The following is a 26335-nucleotide window of genomic DNA, read 5'->3' on the forward strand; positions in this document are numbered from 1 at the left end:
AAAGAAAAATTTCACAGAAAAATTCTTCCAAATATTCAAAGAAAATGTACAACTAGTCCTTCTTAAATTAATCAAGAAAATGAAAGAAGAAGGCACAGAAGGAAGAGGAAGGGAAGAAGGCAAAGGAGAGGGAGAAGAAGAAACAAGATGATGATGATGATGGTGGTGGTGGTGATTATGATGACAATACTAGTTGAAGCAATTAAGGCAATATAAGGAAATTAAAGGGATAAAAATAGTGAAAGAAAGCAAACCATCACTATTTGCAAGCTATATATTTTACATTAGCCATCCCAAAATTCTTTTTAAAAAAACTAGCAATAATAAATTTAGCAATGTGGCAGGATACAGAATTAATTTGCACAGATCAACTAGTTTAATATACACAACTAACAAACACACACAGAAGGAGATCATGGGCACACTCCTATTTTAACATCAAAGAAAATATATTATCCAGGAATAAACATACAAAAGGAAGAGAATGACCTCTAAAATGAAAACTTTAAACATATGAAGAAAGAAAAAAAGACAAGAAAATGGAAAGACAATCGCAAGCTCATTGAGTGGTAGAATTAACATAATAAAGATGGCCACTCTACTAAAACTATAAACAGGCTCAATACAATTCCAGTCAAAAATCTGCATCTCATTCTTCATAGAAATAGAAAAAAAAAGCTATCCTAAAATTCATATGAAACCACAAAAGACCCAGACTGGCCTACACATTCTTGACCAAAAGAAAACAAAACCAAAACAAGAAAAATAACAAAACAATGCTGGAGCGTTTACAATTCCACATCTTAAGATATATTACATAGTCATAGTAATAGAACCAATATGGCACTGACACAAAAATAGACATGTAGACCTTGTAGACCAACAGAGCAAAATTGAAGAACCAATACTTCAACCACTTAATATTTGACAAAGATATCAAAAAGATATCATAAAAAAGAAAGTTATCTTCAAAAATTGTCTTTGGAAAAGTAGATGTCCATATGCAAATTAAAATTAGACACATTCATATTTATATTTAATTTTTCTTTGGGAGAAGGGTACAAGGACAAAGGGTAGATATGAGGAAATGGAGAGAAGAGTGGGATTGGAGTACATGATTTGAAATTCACAAATAATGACCTTGTCCCCTGGAGGGGGAGACCTGGTGGCACTCAGAGGAAGGAGAGCAGGCTACCAAGAAGAGACCTGATACCCTATAAGCATATACAGGGGGAGGAAATCCCCCTCAGGAACTGTCATAGGGGAGGAGAATCAGGGGAAATGGGAGGGAGGGAAGAATGGGAGGATACAAGGGATGGGATAACCATTGAGATGTAACAAGAATAAATTAATAAAAAAAGAAATTCACAAATAATCAGTAAAAAGTTTGAAAAACATAAAAAATAAAAATTTGGGGCTGGCAAAAGCACAAACACTAATACTGAATGGATCAAATTCTGAAATCTGAAACACTGAAAATTTTATAAGAAAACAGTCATTTGGATAGGACCCCATTTGGTCAAGAATTAAGACAAACAATTGGCAAATGAAATTACATGAAACTAAAGATCTTCTGCACAATAGGGGAAACAATCAATATGGTGAAAAGGAGGTCCACAAAAATCACGAAAAAAAATCTCTTCTGTCTATCTACCTGACAGTGGTTTACTACTCAGAATATACAAAGAACTTACAAAAACACTAAAGTGTCAAAAACCCAATGACCCATTCAAAAATGGGCCTGGGACTTGAACAGAAATTTCTCAAATGAAGAAAAATGGCTAAAAATATCTCAAAACATGTTCTTCAAACAAAGCAATTAGGAAAATGCATATCAAAGCAATTTTGAGATTTCATCTTACACCAGTTAGAATGGCAAAATTTAATAGAACAACTGACAACAAATGCTGGAGGGAATGTGGGGAAAAGGGAAGCCTCATTCACTGTTGGTTGGATTGCAAACTGTTACAGTCACTATGGAAATCAGTATGGAGAATTCTTAAAAAGCTAAAAATAAATCAATCTTATGATCCAGCTATATCACTACTTGGTAAATGTTCAAAAGTCTAGCCATCATATACCATTAATACTTGGTCAGCTTTATTCATTACTGCTCTATTCACAATAGTGAAAAAATAAAAGCAAACTAAATGCTCTACAACTGACAAATGCATACTAAAAATGTTGTACAAATATACTACAGAAGGCTATGCAGTGATAAAGAGAAAATGAAATCATGAACTTAAAATTTACTCAATGAGAAAGGTACCATGCCTGGTACTAGGAATTTAGCTAAATATTCAGAGGAGAATATACAACCATTCATTTACTACACCAGCACAATACCTAATAGCAATCCATAAATATTTGTCCTTATACCCACACAGTTAAGTGTAGTACTCACCCTTCAAGGAAACTTCTTTTTACAACATATGGAGACAGCTACAGAAAATCACAAGCAATCGTAATGTAGAGTTGTGGGGTCCAGATATAATTAATACATCTACAAAGCAGTCCTACTACACCCAAAGCTCAAGGGGCACCATGGAAAGGGGGGCAGATAGACAGTAAGAGCCAGAGGATTAGGACTTTGCTGTGAGATTGTGTCTCCTAGTAACATCAGAATCTACATCTGGAAAGTCTCAACAATGTGGCTATTCAAATGTAAGGTGAACAAGGACACCACTAATAAACATGCCAAACTGCATGGGGAAACAAGCAGCTCTCAACCCTACAGAAAGAACTACAGGCAACTAAGTAAATCTTAGAGTAGGACAGATGGCCCTCTGCAGGGAAGAGCATACCAATTCCTTGTCAGTGCAAAACTGTCAGCCCTGAAAATATACACATTAGTAACATTATGTGGGCTCAACAGGTTATATTCACAAATATAGATATATACACATAAATGCATGCAATAACAAGCTGGATATTAGTCCTATGAGAAGGCTTGTTTGGAGGAAACAGAAGAGAGAAATGTAATTACAATACAATCTCAAAAATAAATAGTACTAAAACTGAATATTAAGAAAACAAGAAAAAAGAGGTATAGAAATAAACACAGTCTCAAAATATGAATCACAAATGGTAGAGTAATACTTACAAAATATTTAGCAACTTTAGCCATCATGGAAATTATCTTACTGAAGTCAGAATAGACAAGATCAATAAAACAAATGACAAAAGGTACTGGTGAGGACTTGAGAAAAGGGAGCATTTATTCATTGCTGCTGGGAGTGAAAACTGGTATAGCTATTATGGAAATTGGTGTGGAAGTTCCTTAGTAAGCTGACAGTAGATCTACCACAAGATCTAGTTATGCTACTCTTGGGAATACACCCAAAAGAGTCCATCTTACTACAGAGATACTTGTTTATCAATGTTCATTGCTGCTTTATCTATAGTAGCCAGACACTGGAAATAGCCTAGATGACTATCAACTAATTGATCAATGGATACTGAAAATGTGGCATATTTATACAATGTAACAATTTTTCAGCTGTTAAGAAAAGTGATACTGCTGGACATGGGTGGCCCATCCTTGCAATCCTAGCACTTGGGGAGACAGAAGCAGACGAATTTCTGTGAGTCCGAGTCCAGCCTGGTTTATGAAGCAAGTCCAGGAGAGCCAAGTCTCCACAGATAAACCCTATCTTGAAAACCAAAAATAAAAGTGATATGAAATTTTCAGGTAAATGAATGAAGCTAGAAAAAAATAATCCTCATTGTGATAACCTGTAGAAAAAGACAAATATTGCCTATTTTATTTTATATTGGGATCTTAGATTTTAAGCTTCCAATCCAATGTGTGTGCTTCAAGTAGAGTAACCAAGAATTAATTATTTAGTAAAGCATAGTGGGAGGGGTGAGGAGGAGGGATCTTTTGGGCAAGGGGAAATAGATTATAAAGAGAAAAGGGGGAACTAGATTATAAGAAGTACATGAGGAGGGAATATAAGAAGCAACAACTAGCACAAAAAGGTCTCTCTCATTCCACCAATTAAGATGAGATATGATAGATATTGATTATCATTGAGAATTTTAGACTCACCAAGATAGGAAAGATGTTTTCTACAAGGTTGCCAAATGCAATTAGCCAAAACACCTTGAATGTAACATTAATGTGATCCCTGATTGTTTCATAATTCTTCTTGCTGTGTGTAATTTTTCTATTTATGTGTAAAAATATAAATGTATATGCCAAAAAGAAAATAAAATAAATAAAAATAAACTCAGTATTTTAACAAAAATAAAGACCTCTAGTTCCAGGAATGGGATGAGATGTTAGCCAAAGGGGGGCCCCCACAGATCCTACCCTCCTCCCAAAATATCATAAATCATTTCTAAGGCTAGTGGTTACTTTTCACAACTTGATGGTAAGGTTCTATTGTTGATCACACTACTTACATGTGTCCTTATACATAGAGAATTTAAACTGGTGCCCAACTAGAACCTTCACCCCTATTGACTAGCATTTATGGTGCCTGAATGTATGCTGCCCATTATCAGAGGAGAAAAGTAATCGTTGATATCATCAGCTACAATTTTTATGATATTTAACAGAGACCTAGCTGCAGGATACACTAGTACAATAGTGGCACAACTGTTGAGGGGAAAACTGACCAGTTTTTTAAAAATTGGATTTAAAGTGCATTGCATGAGATGGATTTTCTACCTGATACTGCTAAAGTGCCCAAGAACCTAAGATTAGATAGGTCATATACTCAGGGCTATACATAATATTATTATTCTGTTAAAGGAACATAAAAATAAAATTACTTCTAGAACATAATGATATATCTATAGATAAGTACTACCACTCAGCCCTCACCAAAGAAGCTGCTTCTTGTAGTAGATAGGAATTAACAGAGACCCACAACTAGGCAATTTGAAAACAGTGAGTCTTTGAAGCACTCAAGTCTGGTAGGAACATAAATGAAACCATTTTGTGAAACTTAAAAACCACTTTGTGTGACTTAGAATAACATAATGGCTATAAGATAAGAAGAGTCTGCCACTAGATAGCTCAGATAGGAGATAGGCCCCAAAAGAAGCATTGATATGTTAATGGACCAACCATAAGGCGGGTCAGAAACATGCCAAGCCTAAACCAGGTATGGACAAGATAATGAAATAATCCCAAGATGACACTGATGTTAATGATTCAGCCCTAAACAGTGAGGCTGATAATGCAAAGTTATCACTCAATGAAATGATCAAAGAATGGAACTTTGGAAGTGACCTCTAAGATTGCACTTTCCAAGCTGTTGTGGCAAGAGGACTCTGAATGGAGCTTCTGTATGTGGTTTTGGTTATGGAAACCATTGAATATCTGGCACTGTTGTTGAGTTCACTATAAGCTCCCATTTCAGGGCTACTGACTCAAGCTCTCAAAGACCTTCTGGACCTCCATAAGTGGCACCCATCCTCTTGGCTTGACCCAGCTGAAGGAGTTTACAGTGAATGTGGGTTGAGCCTGTAAACTTCAGGAACGTTCTTACTCTAGGAGATTCCCCATTGGAACTCTGCAGCAACCATTTTCTACCTGAACAGCTGTTCCCTATTTGGTGAGATGTCTTTTTAACTTTTATATTACATAGTATAGTAATAAACGTTTGTGTGAATAAATCAAGTATATCTGAAAGAAAAATCTCTTGTGGACATCCTAATTGTCTAGTGCCAGACAGTCTAATAGCCATACTCTCCAAAAGTCCTACATGGGGATTCATCAAACCCCTCTTGTCAAAGCTCCTCAAAGGCCCCACCCAGCAGTGCCTTGAAACAGATGCTGAGATTCATGGCCATACATTGGGCAAAGCATAGGGAGTCTAGTGAAAAAGTGGGGGGAATGATAGAAGGACCTGGAGGTGACAGGAGCTTCACAAGAAGACCAATAGAGCTAACTGACCAGGACACAGAAGGGCCTACTGAGATTGAGGCACCAACCAAAGACCTTACATGGACTGGACATAGACCCCCCTCCAAAGATGTAACCAATTGGGGTATCTCAGACTTCATGTAGGTCCTCTATTGAGGAGAGCCAGGGATTTCTCTGACATGGACTCTCTTGCCAGCTTTTCAATTACTTCCCCCTGGGGGAACTGCCTTGCCAGGTCACAGGGGAAGAGGATGTGCTCAGTCAGTCCTGATTCGACTTGAGGTAGGTGGGTAGGGGGGCTCCCCTTTTCCGAAGAATAGGGGAGGGGCAGTGTAGGACTGAGCATTAAGGAGAGATGGAACTACAACCAGGATGTAAAAATAAATGAAGGAAGGAAGGAAGGAAGGAAGGAAGGAAGGAAGGAAGGAAGGAAGGAAAGATCAATGTGTAAGAAGGCGAGGCTGATTGTGAGCCAGAAGTAGTGGGTGATCCCAAGGAAACAGCATCTTCCAGGCACATCAGGATAGGTATATATATGAATTAAGAGATAATGTGACAGCATACAGTATAAGACCTACAGAGGTACAAACCAGACAATTTCCTATCACTGAGAAGAAGAATTGGACAAAAAGTCCCACCTCTAAACAAGAAGCTATTTGCAGTTGCTGTCTGCTAGAGAACGAAAAATCAGTGTTATCCAATGGAGTGTGTCAGTGGATGTATCAACCACAACCCAGGGTAGGAGTTTGGCTACAAGTACTTGGCCAAAAGAAAATTGGTTCCGTGTGTGTGTGTGTGTGTGTGTGTGTGTGTGTGTGTGTGTGTGTGCCCGCGCGCGCGCGCGGTGTATTTTTGTGGGCTTTTACTTGGTAATTTCTTGTGCTTTGACTTTTTTCTTTTGATCCCAGCCCCTCTCCCTTTTTTTGAGAAATAAGAACATGAAATTGGGTGGGTAAGAAGGTGGAAAGGATATGAGAGGAGTTGGAGGATGATAAAAAACATAAATAATGAAATATATTATATGAAAAAATAAAATACATGATAAAATATATTGTATGGTAAAATAAAATGTCAAAATAGTGCATTAAAATGTTGAAAAAGAAATGTGAAACAATGTCCCTAATATGGCCAATGTGTCTAATATGCCTAACAGTAGAAATTATCAGCAAATAGAATATTGTATAATGAATAAGACAGAAACTTTAGAACTCAAAGATCTAATAATCAAAATAAAAGCTTAATTGATAGTTTCAATAGGAATGGAAGAAACAAATATATTAGTGAACATGGAACCAACAGTGGATATAAACCACTGAGAATATTAAGAGAAAATAAGTCGATAAAAAGAGAAAAATCTACAGACATAAATATTATATATAAACTTTAAATCCCTGTGTCTTTGGAGTTCTAAATGAAAAGAAAGAAGAGTTAGTAAGACAATTCAAGGAAATAAGGAATAAAACCGCACATTTTTGCAAAAGAAATATACATAAAAACTTATGGGCCTTAAATAAGAACAAATGAATTCACATGTAAGTCAAGACATATCAAAGTCAAACACTGTGAAAAGTAAAAACAAAACAAAAACAAAAAATCAAGCAAACAAAAATCACTGAAGGAGAAGTTATACCTTGCATATAAAGAAAAAACATGCAGGGAACATGGTATATTTCTTTTTAGAATCCATAAAGACCATGGAAATGGCAGAGGTTTTAATGCTGAAGAAAAAGTACTGTCAGTCTAGAACTATATGTACAGCATAAATATTCTTCACATATAATAGGAAAACCGAATACAGTCTCAAATGAAGGAAAAGGAAAGAATTACTGTGAAACCTATCCAATGAAATGATTAAAGGAAATTCTTGTACCAGGAAGTAAATGACAAAAAAAATAATGATGAAAGGACAGTAAGAAAGTACAAGTATAAATGATAAAAATATAAATACATATAATAAGTATTCCTTCTCTTGATTTTTCTAAAATTTTTTATAAAATAAATCAAAATTGTAGTATTTCAGACTAGGGATATAGAATAGTTGTAAAATTCTTGGCTAAACTAAGCATGGCCTTTGCTGTGACATTCAGAACCACAGAAAAAGCAAGTCTACATGTAGTTGGCAAAGGGGAAACATATTTTTGCATTTTATTTAAATTGGTAAAATGGAATAAAACTATAAATAAGTAGGAAAGGGAAAAGGAAAATCATCACACTTCTAGAAATGAAATGATATATTCACAAATTATCATAGAGCTAGGTAAATATCAAGGGACATAAGAAGTACAAATATCTGAATGAAGGAGAATGCAAGATATTAAATGTATAAGATACAGCTAATTTCTGTTGAGAGATACTTTTATGTAGTTAAACAAATACATTAGTAGAGAAGACAGACTCTGATAAATTCTACACTGATTTCCATAGTGGCTGTGACAGTCTACACTCCCAACATCAGAGAATAGGGTTCCCCTTTCTCATATCTTAATGATCATAGAACTATCAATGTGATCTAGCTATACCATTACTAGACATATTTCCAAAAGTCTCTATATCTTACCACAGATAACTCTTCACATTTCTATTCATTGCTTTTTCTACTTTTAGCACCTAAGCAATGGAGTCAGTCTAGATGATCATCATCGGATGATAATGAAATTATGGCATATATACAGACTAAAATTTTATTCATCTGTAAATAAAAATGAAATCATGAAGTTTGCAACAAAAATGATCCTGCAAAATACTACAGTGGGTAAGAGAACTTTGGCACAGAAAGACAAATACTGTATCTTCTGTCTCTTATGCAGATACTAGTTTTGAATTTTTAGTTCCTATATTTAAGTCTTAGTGTATGTCTTTACTGTTCAGGAAGTAATCATGGAACAATGGGAGAAGGATAGTAAACATCATAGAGGAGCAGGTCAATATAAGTCCTAACAAGGTTTATACAGGAATAAAAGTAGAAATTCAGTGAATATATGGGGTGGGGTAAAGGGTTAATTAAAACTCAGGATATATGAAAATGCCATAGAGAAACATAGTAATTTATAAGCTAGCTAAAAATATAATTTAAAAAGAAGAGTTCTAATACAGGTTACCCTGAATAGGTGCAAAATGCTATAGTCAGTCATTGGTTTTTCTGTTTTATTACTTCTTTCGTTTCTTGAGATTATAAAATAATTATAGCATTTTACGTTTCATTTTACTCCCTCATACCCTCTCACAGATATTACCTATTTTCTCTTTCAAATTCATGGTATCTTTTCCATTGATTGTTCTTTTATACAGATATATATATATATATATATATATATATATATATATATATATCCCTTTATACATAAATACAATCTTCTCTGTCTGTATAATTTGAGAACCCATGAGACCTCAACTCTTCACAAAAAAACAATCTTCGACAAGAAAGAGCATAATAATTGGTTATCCAATACCCAACAGTCATAGTTTTAAAAAATTATGATTTTTTTTAGTTCTTAGGGAATTTCTTATCCATACAATATATTTTGTTTATATTCATCACCTCACTTTTCTTCCTAACTCCTCCCAGATCTATCCCATAACCCAATACCTCCCAAGTATGAATCCTTTTCTTTAAAAAAAAAAACCATCATGTCCAGTATGTACTGCTGACATACTTGTGTGTGGGGACCACCCCCTGTAACCTGGTCAATCTACCAGGGGCCATACACTTACAGAAAGATGGCCTTAGAAGTCATTAAGTATCAATAGCTCCTTAAGTTAGGGGCACAGATTTGTGAGCTTCTCCCTACTCTATGCTATCATGTTGCCTGACTTGATCTTGTATAGGTAATCATAGCTTCTGTGAATTCATAAGTACAAATATCATTTTCCTGTCCAGAAGATTCTTACACTTTATAAAATGTTTCTCTCAAAAGCCACAGATTGTCATAAAAAAAATCCCATGGCTACATAAGGGATAAGATACCTTCCCTTGAGTTGTTGGTAATGGATGTCCAGAAACCCTCAAAGCAATATAGACCATTGCCAACATTCTTGATTGCCAAGTAGAACTTGATGCTCTGGACTGGTTGCTGAAGACACCACATACTTTGACACAGAGCAATCAAGTTGGTACCAACTTGGATGCTTCCTCCCTGGTGGTTAGCTCTCACAGTACTAGAAGAACACACATTCATATTAGTAAATCCATAGAACTTTCTCCATAACTGATGCCATGTTAGAATAAGAAGAAAGTCTCAACAAATATAGAAAAATTGAAATAACTGTGTATCCTGACCACGATGGAATAAAGCTAGATATGAGCAGCAATAGTAGCTATAGAAATTTCACAAACTAGGGGAAATAAAGCATCACACAATTGAATAAACCAAGAAGGAAAATTTAAAATTCCTAGAATGAAAGAAAATGAAAAGACAACAAATGAAAATATATGGAATACTGTGAAGGTAATACCAAAATGAGTTATAATGTTAATTGTGAACATAAAAATGTATGTGGTTTCAAATAAATAAATGATATATATTAAGGTCTTGGAAAACTTAGTATCAACCTGAAGCCCCCAAACAGAAGCCAGTATTGCTGTGATATCAAAGCATGGTAATCTGATTGATTGGCATGAAATCAAAGATTTCAGATAAAAAGAAAATAAAAATTAAAATTGAAGATTATCTTCCTAATGAACATAGATTTTTATGATGGCTAGTTTTATGTCACCTTAATATAAGCTAGAGTTATCTGAGAGAAGGAAACCTCAATTGAGGAAATATCTCCATAATATTCAGCTATAAGGAAAGTTCTTAATTAGTGATTGATGGAAAAGTGTCCAGCTCATTGTGGATGAGGCTATCCATGAGTTGGTGGTTCTAGCTTCTATGAGAAAGTAGGTTGAGCAAGACAAAAGAAACAAGCCACCAAGCAGCACATCCCACTCCCATCCCTGTGGTGTCTGCAACAGCTATTGCCTCCAGACTCCTTTATTGCTTGATTTCCTGCCCTCTCTGCTTTTGATGATGAACTGTTATATGGAAATATGAGTAAAATAACCCCTTTACTTCCCAGATTACTTTTGGCCTCCATGTTTCATCACAGCAATAGTAACCTTAACTAAGATAAGTTGGTACCAGAATTGGGATATTGCTGCTACAGACCAAATCATGCTGTTTTGGAGAGGATTGTGGAAGGAATTTGGAACTTTGGGCAGAAAAAAACACTGAGTGTTTGTGGGCTTGGTGAACTGTTTTGGGGGCCTACAGGATAAGAATGTTGAGAGGAGTACACACAAAGGAGGCTTGGATTGTAAAGTTTCAATGGGAAGCAAAAACTCTACTGGGCCTTCTGTGTGAAGAATCTGTGGTGCTTGGTCAGAGGGAACCAGCAACAATAAGACAAAAGACAAGAACCCCTGAAGTAAATCCTTTGCTTTACTGGAACAATGGATGCTGGCCAGCAGAGGCTGAGAGATTATCAAATATGTATGTATATAGCTTACCTCATTTTGCCAGTGAAGAATTCTTTTCTCTACCATCTTTACTATATGTGTGTAATTATTTTAAAAGTTGTAAAATATTCAGGCGTGGGGACAATTGAAAAAGAGGACAGAGGGAAGTAGAAGGGAACAAGGAAGAGTAGAGGAAGAGAGAGACACAGACAGAATGTGAGAGACTGTAATTTGGATCTAAGGCATTCTCAAATTTTTAGATCCTAAACTAATGATATATATATATCTTGATTTCAGAATTCAGCCTTATATTAAATATAGCTTTATGTACTTGGATTATATGTAACTGATCAGTATAAAAAGCAAAAGAAAGCAATATATGTGTATGATAAAGTTAAATGAGGAACTGTATTTGGTATGAAAGACATGGAGTGCCAATATTTTTCAAATAGTATCTGGAGGTGGGGGTACTTTTTTTTTATCCGACACAGGAAGATAAAAATTTCATCTCTATTTTAAGTCAGGCAGAATCTTATAGTGAAATGCTAGGTAATATCTAACTCCTTTGCTTCCAGCTTAGGTACTGCAGTCTATATTTCAATATACCTCAAGCAAATGGAGAAGCCAAGATCAATGTATCTTGGAAACTAGAGGGGTTCCCTAACTCAGTATCTTAACTGTTGGTTGAAAAGTGTTTGTTCCAACAGTTTCTCAATGTATTTACAAATTTGTACTCAAATTCCACTGTGGAAATTTGATCTGATTTTTTTGTATGTGATTGTTGTCTGTCATTTGGAGATCTTAACTCTGGGTTATGTGTACATTATTATAATGAATTAAACCATACTGACGCAGCAGGAAGATTTAGGTAATCCTTGAGGGGAAAAAGATATATTAGTGCCACAGATAGAGAAGCCATGGAACTTTCACTGTCTTTTTACTTTCCATTCTGATGGAGCATACTTTTATGCAAACAAAAAAATTAAAAATTTCATATAAAAATACAAGCATATTTTGTCTCTGGAAAATTCCTTTTTGATATAAATAAACAAATTATATATTTATATGGATATAATTCCTATTTAATTTGGCCCCTAAATGGAAAGTGTATTTTAGATGTTATTATCTTTTTGTCTGGATCTAGAACATAGTCTACCTGAGCCTTCAAAAAGGAGAAATGACACTCACAATGAAGAAATACTGTGCTGGGATCCCTTAGTTGAAAAATATAATTAATTAAGCATAATTAATAAAATCCTGTTTATTTACAAAGAAATGTTTGGTAAGTTTGATTTCTTTGCTTCAAACTTTAGAATTGTTCTTGAAAACTGTCCCTGAAACATGAAATTCCTATCTTGGTACCATTAAATAATATTTAATGACTTATTTCAGCTTTTCTTAAAGACTTACAGTTAAGAGATATGAAGTTAGGGAGGATTAAGCTTATCTTCAATTTTATTTTTTCAAATTATTATAGATGTAATCTTAAATTCTAATTTTAAAAATCAACAATGAAATGATTACACTACAACACACATTCTTTTAAGTCCAAACACAGAAAAATGAATGTTCTATATATACTATAATACTCAGAAGAATGTGAGTAGATTCATATTTATCACCCTACATAAAACTTAAGCCCAAGTGGATCAAAGACCTCAACATAAGACTGAATACACTAAATCTGTTAGAAGAGAAAGTGGGCAAAAGCCTTGAACTCATTGGTATAGGAGACCAATTCCTAAACAGAACACCAACAGCTTGGACACTAAGATGAACAGTTAATAAATGTGACCTCATGAAACTCAAATGCTTCTGCAAGGCAAATGACACTGCCAATAGGACAAAACAGCAACCTACATATTGGGGAAAGGTCTTTACCACCCTCACATCTGACGGAGGGATAATATTCAAAATATATAAAGAACTCAAGAAATTAGATTCCAACAAACCAAATAACCCAATTTTAAAAATGGGGTACAGAAACAAAAAGAATTTTCAAGAGAGGAGTCTTGGACAGCCAAGAAGCACTTCAAGAAATGTTCAACGTCCTTAGTAGAAATGGAAATCAAAGCATCTCTTGAGATTCTGTCTTACTCCTGTCAGAATGGCTAAGATAAAAAACTCAAGCAACAACAAGGGATACACTCTTTAGTTTACAAAAAGAATGCATACTCAGGGAGTAGAGACAGAGCCCAATAGTTCATGACTAGTTTGATTTACACAATTCTTAGTGAAGCTAGTAACAAATAACAAGACTCTGTCTCAAAAGATACTGACAATTATAGCTCTACATTATATCATTTATTACAATTACCAAATAATTTTATATACTTGATTCTATTCATATGGTTTTATGTAATATATATATGTGTGTGTGTGTGTGTGTGTGTGTGTGTGTGTGTGTGTTATTAATAGTGTCCAATGGTCTGTCAAGGTAGCAAAATGAAATATTATCAGCCAATCTTTAAATATTCTTAAATTTCATAGGAAACGTCCATAAATAATTTAACAACTTCTCAATGGGGAACTATACTACAATATATTAAAACTTAATCTGTAAAACTGAATGACTGAAAAATGGCTGAAGAAAATGGAGAGATGGCTCAGCGGTTGAGAGCACCGACTGCTCTTCCAAAGGATTCAGGTTCAATTCCCAGCACTCACATGGCAGCTGACAACTATCTATAACTCCAAAATCTGACACTCCCATACAGATATACATGCAGGCAAAACTCCAATGCACATAGAATAAAAATAAATAATTTTTTAAAAAATCTCAATAGAATCTAGATAGTTAGCAATGTGCTACAAGAGAGGCTATATGTCAAAAAGGATTAATAGCTTACAGGTCACATTTGCTTTCTCTGACCCAACTCGCCCTATTTTTTAAATATCTGTTCTCTGAAATCACAATGCAAATGACATTTCTAAAGTGCAACTCTGACCTTTCCCTGCTTTTTACACTGCAACATCTGAAATTATGTACAGAAAATTATACGGCTAGTGAGTGGACTAGAAAATAATTGTCCTTAGTATGGTCAAGGAATACCTTTGGGTTGATAAAAGAAATGCTAAGTTCGTTCTCTAAGGAAATTATATCCTCATGGCAATTCTTTATCTTAACATAATAGAAAAACTATACAATGCCATGTATGATGACAAAATTTTATGACATTATAAATATAGCAAGAGGGTACAGATTAAAGAGACATCACGATGAAGATAGAATCAGCTTTGAAGAGAGAACATAATTCAAAACATAACAAAATAGGAAATTTTTAGTGACATGAGAAATGAATTTTAAAGAAAGTATCCTCTGAGTGCCACCAGGCCTCCCCATCTTGACACCCTATGAGCATATACAGGGGAAGGACGTCCCCCTCAGTCACAGTCATAGGAGAGAGGAGTAAGGGGAAAATGAGAGGGAGGGAGGAATGGGAGAATACAAAGGATGGGATAACAATTGTGATATAATATGAATAAATTAATAAAATATATTAAAAAAGAAAAAATATCCTATTATAACATTATAACATGGGCAACAGATAAATAGATAGATAGATAGATAAATTATAGATAGATAGGACAAAAAGACATTAGAGAAGTTAGGAATATGTTAGTGGATATTTTCACTTATGAGCATGAGTGTTTGGGTTTAACTTTCAGATAAAGGACAGTCACAAATGCTTTGAGTAAGCAAATGTTACTGAATAACAAAGACGTGTTTACAGAATAAGTGGGATTCTTGCAATACATATAATAGTTGATTAGTTTGGAAGTTATTAGCATTTAAGTTTAAGACGTGAGTGCTTAATTTATAATGACAACAGAGGGTTAAGTGGGGAGGGGTTAAGAGATTGGGGGAGAAAAGGGGATCTTTGAAGGAAAGAAAAATTAAATATAGGATTATAAATGGATAAAAAGAAAACAACAATAAGAGAGGAGTAGGTGGGAGAGCAAGGTAAATTTGAGCAGGAATAACTAACAACAAAGGAGAGTTGAAAATCAACATGGAAACCTATTACAGTAGGAGCTTCCTAATATTTTATGAAAATAATTTAAAATCAACATAAAACAGAGAGGCCATGCCCCAACTAGACATCTTATTCTATAAAGTAAAATCCCCAGCAATAGGAAGGTATTATACCTTATTCAGTCACTGAAAAAAGAAATCCCAGAGACCCCTCAAAAACTACAGGTTATTCAATGTTATTTTTATCCTCTATAACCTGACTGTGGGGCCCTGTTGCTAAAGACACAATGTACTTATGCAATCAAACATGGAGAAGTCAAGATTCTGACATATTAGAAGCTTCATCCTTACTATTATTCATGGTGCTGAAATGTACTATGCACACTACTGGAGGAGAAAAGTAATCACTACTACAATTACAAACACTGAGACCTACAAACTGATCTGTGTGCATGATATAGAAGAATAAACATTATAGGAATAATCAACCATATTTTTGTTGGATTTAAGGGCTACAGTGTGAGATGGAACCCATACCTAACACTGTTAATGCGGGCAAGAAAATGAGAGTAGATAGCCATGGGCCCTAAGGGAAAACTTACTACTAGTATTCTGCTAAGTGAGCATAGCTATTAACCTGTAACTCATGACATACTGGTTTTTAAATTTTTATTTATTTATTCACTTTACAGCCTGGTCATGCCCCCTACCTCCTCTCTTTCCATTCCTACCCTCCCTACCCCTGCCCCCTCTCTTATTCCTCAGAAAAGGGGAGCCCCACTCACCCACCCACCCACCGATCCCAGCTCATCAAGTCACAGAACTAAGCACATCCTCTTCCTGATATACCAATACATCAGTACATTGCTCAGCCATCATCAGAGAAGCTGTTTCTTCCAGCAGTTTTGAGTTAATGCAGAGACCCACAACAGGACAATGTGTAGGTAGTGAGAGACTCTGAAGCTTAGGCCTAAATCAACATCCTCCCCTCAAGGTCCAGGCGATCTATGCAGAAGAGGATTTAGAAAGATTTTAAGAACCAGAGGTGATGGATGACCTCAAGGGAATAGTAAAAGAGAACCAACATACACATAAACTCACAGAGACTACACAAGAAAATCAGTTTTTTCCAAGCGACACTGGGTATGGCAGCCCCCACAATCAGGTGTAGCTGGAAAACACAAAATGGACTCCATGTTTGTTTTTCTCTTTGTGTGTGTGTGTGTGTGTGTGTGTGTGTGTGTGTGTGTGTGTGTGTGTGTGTGTATGTTTCTTTGTTAGGTATTTTTGCTTTTTTGTTTATTTGTTTTGATTTTTTTCTTTTGATAAAGACAAAGAAAATGTAGTCTGCTGGATAGGGGGTGAGGAGAGCCTAGAGAAAATTGGGGGAAGGAATATGATCCAAATATATTGTATTAAAAACGTTTAAATGCTCATAGGGTATCAAGTCTCTTTTTCGTAACCTGCCGTCCTTCCTCTCAGTGCCACCAGGTCTCCCCCTCCAGGGGACATGGTCAAATGTGAGGCACCAGAGTATGTGTGAAAGTCAGACCCCACTCTCCACTGAACTGTGGAGAATGTTCTGACCATTGGCTAGATCTAGGTAGGGGTTTAAAGTTTACCGCCTATATTGTCCTTGGCTGGTGCCTTAGTTTGAGCATATACAGGGGGAGGTAATCCCCCTCAGGAGAAGTCATAGGGGAGGGGAATAAGGGGAAAATGGGAGGGAGGGAAGAATGGGAGGATACAAGAGATGGGATAACCATTGAGATGTAACAAGAACAAATAAATAAATAAATAAAACATTTAAATGCAATAAATGAAAATAAGCTTTTAAAATGTGAGATGTATGCAAAACTGAGTTTTATAACAAGAAAAACTTTAAAGTTAGATGGATATTTTGAACATACTATAATAATAATAAGAAGAAGAAGAAGAAGAAATTTACTAGCAAAATATTTGTAGTTAATATTCATATTTACATGATGTTCATGTTTGAAATTACAAAAACCACAAACAACAAAAATGTTGGCTTCTAGCAAAGGGTGATCCACCATTAAATACGAATGTACTTTTTGCAATCCTCAAAAAGAAGAGGGGGGGATATGAATAGGCAAACCTCTCTTGAGAGAAAAAAAGACATGGTCAGAATATATAGGCATGTTACCAAACTATAAACAGGATAAATCTGTGGCTAATGCTATAAATTAGAAAACACATGAAAATACACTGATTTTTTTCCACTGATTGAATTTGAAAGATATTAAAACCTAAACGCTTTTTCTCCTAAGTAGTATTATGTTGTTAGTTGTCATTTTTATATCATTAAATATTCATATATTTAATCATGTAACAACATTCTTTTCAGTTAATACAACAGGGACAAATATCAGTATAATATAAACAAAATGCTGTTTTTGTTAAGAACTACCACAAAATGTAGGAGCAGAATGTTAAAAGATCAATATTTTTCTGTATAGAGACTGAAAAACTGTCTCTGAGAATTCTGGCTAGTGAGATGGTTCAACAGGTCTAGGACCTCACTGCTAAGCCTTATGATCTGAGTATAATCTCCAGGATCTACATAGTTGCAGGAGAGAAGCAACCTCTTCAAGTGGTTCATTCATCTCCACTCACATACTATGGTATGTCTCTCCTCCCAAACACACAAACAAAAAATAAAAATAAAAAGAATTGAATAGTTTACTACTGTACATACTCTTTTCATAAATCTAGCTAAGTAGTATCAGAAACGAGTTTTTAGTACTTTCTGAAAGAGGTATTAATTTTCAGTGCTTTTAACTCAAGTGACTCAACTTTTATGGATGAATAAAGTAAAGTAGGATTGTTTAATTTCCAATTTCCTTTAAAAGTGGCTATTTGGCATGACAAATCACCAATTAAAAAGATAAGCTTGAGGGATTAACAATATAAGTTACTTGCTTGTTGTGCACGTGGCAAACAAGCCACTGGGAAAAATGTCCTCGTTTCTACCACAGACAAAATTCTGCCTAAAAATAGGCAAGCTTGGATACAGGCAAAGTCAATGGGCAAACTCTGCCAAGACAGGGTAAGCAAGTCCTCAATAGTTCCTGCCTCACAAATATGTCTGTCAGATATAATGGTCCAGAAGGCTGAAGATGATGCTCCAACGTTATAGAGAGTTTTGAGTGACTGTTCAGGCAGCAAACTATCTGTCATTTTTTTCCCTTTGGAAGCTGCTAACCTATACTTCCTGTTTATCCAAGTAATTAATTTTACTCCTTCTCAAATCTCTGATGGGGTTGAAGACCAGATAGTTTAGTTTTACAATTAAGCTTATTGTTTTAGGGATCAAGATGTTTTTAGTTGTAGATAGATGTTTCAAGTTGATAAAGATGAAATATGCTAGATATTGATTTACATTCAGAATTTTAGATGCACCAAGATAAGAAAGATTTTTTATTAAACATTTTTACATTCACATCTATGTTATTACACATATATACAATAAATTACCTATAGCAAGAAGAACCATGACACACTCTGGAGTTATATAAATGTTACATTCTTAGTGTTTTGGCTATTTGTATTTGACAGCCTTGAATAAAACATCTTTCCTATCTTGGTGAGTCTAAAATTCTTAATGTAAATCAATCTCCACAACATATTGTCATTATCAACTTAAAACATCTATCTAGCCTAAATACACCTTAACCCCTAAACAACTAGGCTTCATTGTAAAACTAAGCTACCTGGTCTTCAACTCCATCAGAGACTTGAGAAGGAATAAACTTGACTACCTGAGTATGCCAGGAGTGCAAGTTAGTAGCTTTCTAAATGAGAAGATGACAGACAGTTTGCTACCTGAACAGTCATTCAAAACTCTCTATAATGTTGGAGCATCTTCTTTAGCCTTTTGGGCCAATATATCTGACAGACAAACTCTGCCAAGACAAAGTAAGCAAGTCCTGCTTCACAAATAGGAAAGTTGTTTTCTTCAAGGTTGCCAAATACAAATAGCCAAAACACTATGAATGTAACATTTATATAATTCCTGATTGTTTCATGGTTCTTCTTGCTGTAGATATTTTATTGTACATGTGTGTAATAATATAAATGTATATGTAAAAAATGAAAAAGTAAAATAAAATAATTTAGTTGAATTAAAAAAGATAAGCTTGACATTTATCTATGCCTCTTAAATACTTTTTAATTTTGACACTATAGAATTTTATGGAACTATAATCAGACATGTTTTGTTATAAATATAAATCATATGATGATACAATTGATTCTTCATTCAAGTTTGAGGCAGTAAGATAGAATAATTTATTGTATCTTAATGTTACAGTGTAATATTAGCTTATATAGAAATGTAAATAAAGTACCTATATGATTATGAAGTTGTTTCTATCAAAATATCTACATAATTCTCCTTTACATAAAAAAAATATATATCTTGGTAAATGTTTTCAAAGTTATTATATAAAATATTTAGGTGATATATATACACTTTTGTGCAGGAAATTTACTTTTTATATATAAGACTGGAGGCCTGAATAGTCTACTAAGTAGATATACAGTCTGGTCAGAGTTGTCCAGAAGTATTTTAAATTGTGTTCTTTTTGCCTTGAGGTCTCTTTTTGTTAAGTAGAAAGAATTCAGTTGTCTGAATAAAATAAACATAATTTACTGTACTTATCAGGGGAAATTTTGTTTCTTGCTTTCTGAATCTGCTGAGCCAATTAAGACATTTGAGTGACTAGCATATGTTTCTGTGTTTATGCCCTGCCCAAAGTCCTGTATACTATCCATCTACTCACCAATCTATCTACTTATTTACCATCCTACCCAACCACCCAATGGAAGTGATAGTTTTTAATGAAAATATCTGTTGGCTGCCCAAAACTGACCTTTTGGTGCACCTCACAGCAAAGTTATTAATAAATTTGAGATAATTCATTATTTTTTATTTTTACATACATATTTATATTATTACACATATATACAATAGATTACTTATAGCAAGAAGAACCATGACACATTCAGGAATTATATAAATGTTTCATTCTTAATGTTTTGGCTATTTGTATTTGACAGCCTTAAAGAAAGTATCTTTCCTATCTTGGTGTGTCTAAATTCCTGAATGTAAATCAATCTCCATCACACATTGCCATTATCAACTTAGAACACCTATGTAGACCCCAAAACACCTTAACCCATAAACAACTAAGCTTCATTGTAAAACTAAGCTACTTGATCTTCAACTCCCTCAGAGACTAAAGAAGGAATAAACTTGAATATCTGAGTATGCTGGGAGTGCAGGTTAGTAGCTTTCCAAATGAGAAGATGACAGAGACAGCTTTCTACCTGAATAGTCACCCAAAACACTCTATAACGTTGGGCATCTTCTTCAGTCTTCTGGCCCAGTACATCTGACAGACATATTTGTGAGGCAGGAACTATTGCTTACCCTGGCTTGGCAGAATTTGGCCATCAAATCTGCCTGTATCCAAGCTTGCCCCTTTTTAGGCAGTATTATGTCTGTGGCAGAAGTGAGGCCATTTTTCCCAGCGGCTGAGGGAATTTTTTAGACAGAATTTAACAAGCTCTTCTACTGTGTACTCAGCCTGTGTAAGTTTAACCTGCCTTTAAGAAAACAACTTATCAGCCAACCTTACTGGCCTTGGATTTGACATGCAATCAGCTTTTGCAATTTACAACAACTCTTGTTCATTACCCTCACCCAGAGTAATGTATATGTGTATACATGTGTTGTTAATTAGTTGCCAAAGCAGCTAACAGGTTGGATGCAACTTTATACAACAAATGTCTGCTACAAATATTGAAAGGAACCTGTAGATATAGCTTGATAACATATGGATGTTATGTAAGTTAAATGACTTCTGTTAAAGATTTCTATAAGAATCATTCATTGCTTTCCTATGCCATGCTTTCTGTGTAGGTCAATAAATACAGATCAAAACTGCTTGCTAGAGAAAGATAGAATTCACAGGGAGAGAAGTAGAGAGTTCAAGTTTGTGCTCACTCTTGGTCAAATTAATCTAAGAAGAATTATGTACAATTTTATTTCTTAATACATTATCTATTTATTTTGGTGTTCCAAAAAAGGAACATTTGATGAGTTCATTAAATACCCATCCACTAAATCATCTTTTCATCTGTTTATCTTTCTGTTTGTCTTTCATCAATCCCTCTATCCACTCATTCTTCCATCCATCTATCCATCTATCCAAACATTCACTTTTTCATTTATTAAACAAGCATTAATGTCCTAACTTTATAATACCATTATTAAATGCTGTAATTAGAGAAAGAAATAGGAAAAATGTCCCAGAGTGGGTAGAATGGCATGCGATGAGCTTATTATGCATATTATTTACACCATATTATGTGACTACAAGGCACAAACTGATTAATTCTTTCTGAGGTTTTGGGCAAATTTTCACATCAGAACCAATATTTGAGCTTCATCAATGTTGAAGAATGAGAAATAATTTTAAAAAGCAGAGAAAAAAAGGATAACAAACCTAAGTATATAGAGTTATTAAAAGGCCCAAAGAGTTAGAACAAATGGCATATCTGTGAATATGGGAGTATTTATAGTAAGGCTAGCAAATTCCAAGACAACAAATCATAGGAGTTGGGGTTGAAAGGTTGATAAAATTTCCACAGATGTGTCTGTCATGCTGAGGTTATAAAGCTACTAAAATTAACTTAAGATATACAGAAATTGGGTTCACAAAAGTGATTTCTTACTATAGACAATGGTAGAATGGCTTTATTTGTATCCAAATAATAATTTTATCGAGGTCTTTAAATTCTAGTAACATGTGAAACATTTCTTAAGCCATTAAGTTTATCCCTCACAAATACTGAATTTCTCAATACCTGCAAGTTACTTACCATTGATAGTTGTTGAATTAATGTAGTAAAATCGGGTTCATGTTGCACTGAAGAACTCATTGTTTCAGGTTCAGTTGTAATTGGCTAAAAGCAAAAGCAAAGTTTAAATACTGAGACTAATTTGATATAAAAGGGAAATCACACTATTTATAGAACGCCCAGACAGTTCAATTAGCATTCTAATATTTCCATGAAAAATGTCATATCATAAACATGTATATAATGGCATACATAAATAGTGTATGAAAAAAGAGAGCTTCCTATATATTAGACATTATTCTGAAGGTTTTTGGCATGTGTTAACTCTTTAAATACTCATAACATCCCTATGAGGTAGGTACCATTATTATCAATATGAAGAAACCAAGACATGAAGAAATAAATTAATCTGATCAGTAAAATAAGTTATGGACTTGAGATTTGGACTCAAGAAGCCTAAAATGAAACTAACACTAAACCACTTTAATACATTTAGAAGTCTAAATTTAGCAGCATCATGTGAAATGATTTATTTGAGAATTTTCCTGTGAAGCATAACTACTATCAGGGTCTATTTTAATGTTTTATAAACGTTAATTTATTTAGTATGGCCTAGTATTATAGTGATACTACTCAACCTATTTGAAAATATGAATGAGTATATTATATAAAATATATTGTCTTCTCATGAATTTCTGGAAAGATTGCTTAATAGTATACATAAATAAGTAGATGAATGGCTGTATATCAAATTTTTATATCCAGAAAAATTTACATTAAGTCTTAATCATGTAGAAATAAAAAAAGTACTAAAAGTAAACAATTAACTAAAACATTTCATCAAAAAACACTCAAACACACATGGCATGATTGATGATTTTTGTGAAACATATAGGAAAAGATACTAAAAATTTTACTTAAATAATTTTGTGAAACTGACCAAAAAGTAATATTTTCAAACTCATTGTACAAGGCCAGCTTTTGTCTGAGACAAAAGCAAACAACTGAAGGAAAACAACATAAAAGAAAGCCATGAGCCAGCATCCTTACTTAATGTAAGAATCTTCAACAAAACATTAACAAACCAAATCCAAAAGTGTATGAAAAGTTATTCACTGTGACCATGTAGAATTCATCCTTACCCCAAAAGGGGATCAACATGAATGAATTGATAAAAATTATAAACACATGTACAAAATAAATAATAAAACTATATAATAATCTCTATGTAAAAAATTAGAATTTAATAAAATTTAACATAGGAATTCTGAAACTTTCAGCACAGGAGTTATTTCAACATAAAAAAGCCATTAAAAATAAGGAAACATATTACACTGCGTGGAGGAAAGCTAAAAGCTTTCTGTCTCAAATCTGGAGCAAGCCAAGGATATATATTATAAATTCATTCATTTAATTCAATATTTTAGTAGAAGTCCTGGTTTTAATAGTTAATGAGAAAAAAAAACCAGACATTGAAATAGTATTTTTCCTTAGTCAAAATGTCTCTATTCACAGATGGACATGGATTTATATATAAAATTGATAAGAAAATTATATTAGAACTAATATATGTGTTCTTATTCTCAGTGTTGAAGACTGACCACAGAGTCTCACATATTTTGGCCATCAGTCTACCACTGGCCTACATTCCCACTCACTGAGATTAATAGGTCAATTCAGTCAAGTTGCAACCTGTATAATCAATATACAAAAATCAGTAGCAACATCATATGCCAGTTACAAATATTACAAAAATTTAAGGCATTTAGAAATAGATTTAATCAAAGCACTGAAAAATAAGTCAAATTGAAAATATGGTACATTGATAAAAAAAACTGTACAAGATATAAAAAAATGACAAAAATTTATTATGTTCACAGATTGGGAGACACAGTAATATTAGATTTTTCCTAAAATTTTACTGGAACCACTGTAACTCAAAACAGCTAAAGTAATCTTGAGCAAAATAGCAAACAGGAGACATTACTAGCTGCTATTATGGTAACTAAAACAGAATGGTATTGACATAAAAATAACCATTTAAATCAGTGGAAAATATGAGTATAACTATTAGTGAATTTGAATTTTGACAATCTTAAAAAGGCACAGTACAAAAGCAGAGTACTTTCAGTAACTGATGGTGAGCAAATTGGATGTCTACATTTGGTTTAATATAAACCAACTTTTCATAGTGATATGGGAGAATAAGGAAATAAAAAAATCTCAGTAGCATATAAACAAATAGCCCAATTAAAAAATTAGCATTTGCTCCCAAAAGTCATTACCTAAAAGACATGTGAATGGCAAATATAAATGGGAAATATGAATATTATTAATAATCAGAGAAATGAAAGTCAAAACCAAGATGAGATATCAATTCATTCCAAACAAATTACTACTATCAATAAGATAAATGACAATACATGAGGATATGGAAAATAGAACCCTTGCACAAAATGAATGAGAATGTAAATTAGTAAAGTTATTACAGAAACACATATGGAGGTTCTTAAAAATACACAAAAGAAAACAGAAAATACAACTTTTTAAAGATTCATTAGTCCTAATCCTCATTGTATATTCAAGGGAAGTGAGGCTAGTATGGCAAAGAGATGCCTTCATCTCCATTCACTGTAGTACGAGTCACAAAAGCTAAGAAATGAAAGTAAATTACATGACTATGCATAGGTGAAGTAATGTAATATACACATACAACACACACACACACACCGAGTACTATTCAGTAATAAAGGATCTTATAATTTGTAATAACATGGCTATGACTAAACATAACTATGTCAAGTGAGATAAATCAAAGAATGACAAGCATTTGATTTCACTCATATGTGGAATTTCAGGAGCTATATTGTATATAAGGAAATAAAATAATGGTTACCAGGGGCTGATAAGAGTAAATAGAAGAAGAGTTTGGAAAACGATGACCACTGTATACTATGCTAGTGTTAAGTGGAAGTAGTAAGTTCTGGTATGCAACTGTATACTAGAATAATTGTACTGATTATGCTATGTTGATTATATAGTTACTTTATTTGTTTCCTATGTAATTAGTGAAGAAAATAGTTAAAATCTAGTTTCTCAGAAAATTTCAAATGTACTAAAATATTATTAACTGTATCCATCAAACCCTGCAATAGATGACCAAAACATTTTACTAGAAGTATTAGGCATAAGGACTAGAGAACTTTTTCTCCAAATAATTATACCCTTAATTGTAGAGAAGATACTCGGTAGAACTTACTTCACTTACAAATAGTGAATTGACTGTTACATAATGTATATAATGTGACTCAACTTTTTCTGGGCAGCATTTATATATGGAATTTAACACAATACTGAATTTGGGGAAAATGGTTTTGAATTCTAGTTTTCATAATTACAAAGAATGTATATTTGTACAAGTGAAACACTATGTCTTGGTTTCTTCATTAAAAAAAAAAAGATGCTCTTAATACCTTATTCACATGCTTCCTTTATACACTGAATGAGATACTGTGAGTAGTGTTTTGCATATGGGTATCACAAACTAATAAATATCCTCTTTTTTATTCACAATAACAAATTTATGCTTTGATGGATGTCCATTTTGGGGAAGATGTAAAACAAAATAAAGTAAACAATGTTGGTGGGGTCCTGAAAAATTAAAAACGTGCTTTTGAAGATTTAAATACATTATTTTTGTGGATCTGTATAATATTCAATGGCAATGCTACAGTTAAGAATAACAAAGCAAGGCTGGCAATAAGGTTTATTGGTAGACTGCTCCCTCAGCATGCATCAGATGCTGTGATAATTGACTAATAGCTCCAGTAGTTTCATAGCACTGCTTTATTTTCAAAAGGAATTCTCAAGACAAAACTGAGTGTTGACTGAGAAGAGACGATTGAAAAGTAAAATATCCTCTGCTTAGCTGAAATTCTATTTTCAGAATACAATTTAAATACATTTGATGAGATAGAAGCCATGCAGTAATATAGCTGAAAGTTTTAAAACAATAAACTACCTCCATAGTGAAAATTATACTCAGTAAACTAACCTATACATCCGTATGGATATAAGAAAGAAATGATATCTCTTTTCAGTGTTAGATTAAGATATTTTTACATTATATATTTTCTACAAAAATTCATTATCCTTT

General features: G+C 33.8%; 1 protein-coding gene across 3 annotated transcripts in view; it reads right to left on the bottom strand.

Annotated features, from left to right (window-relative positions):
* The window catches only part of LOC311601646 (uncharacterized protein), a 339815-nt gene that overhangs the window by 170395 nt on the left and 143085 nt on the right, over positions 1 to 26335 (bottom strand). For all 3 annotated transcript variants that reach the window (XM_084789248.1, XM_084789247.1, XM_084789246.1), the window contains exon 10: positions 22201 to 22284. In XM_084789248.1, the coding sequence (XP_084645374.1) occupies positions 22201 to 22284 (84 nt within the window). The remainder of the gene's footprint in view (positions 1 to 22200; positions 22285 to 26335) is intronic.

This window comes from Acomys minous, assembly GCF_964271855.1.
Source record: "Acomys minous genome assembly, chromosome: 7".
NCBI lineage: Eukaryota > Metazoa > Chordata > Mammalia > Rodentia > Muridae > Acomys > Acomys minous.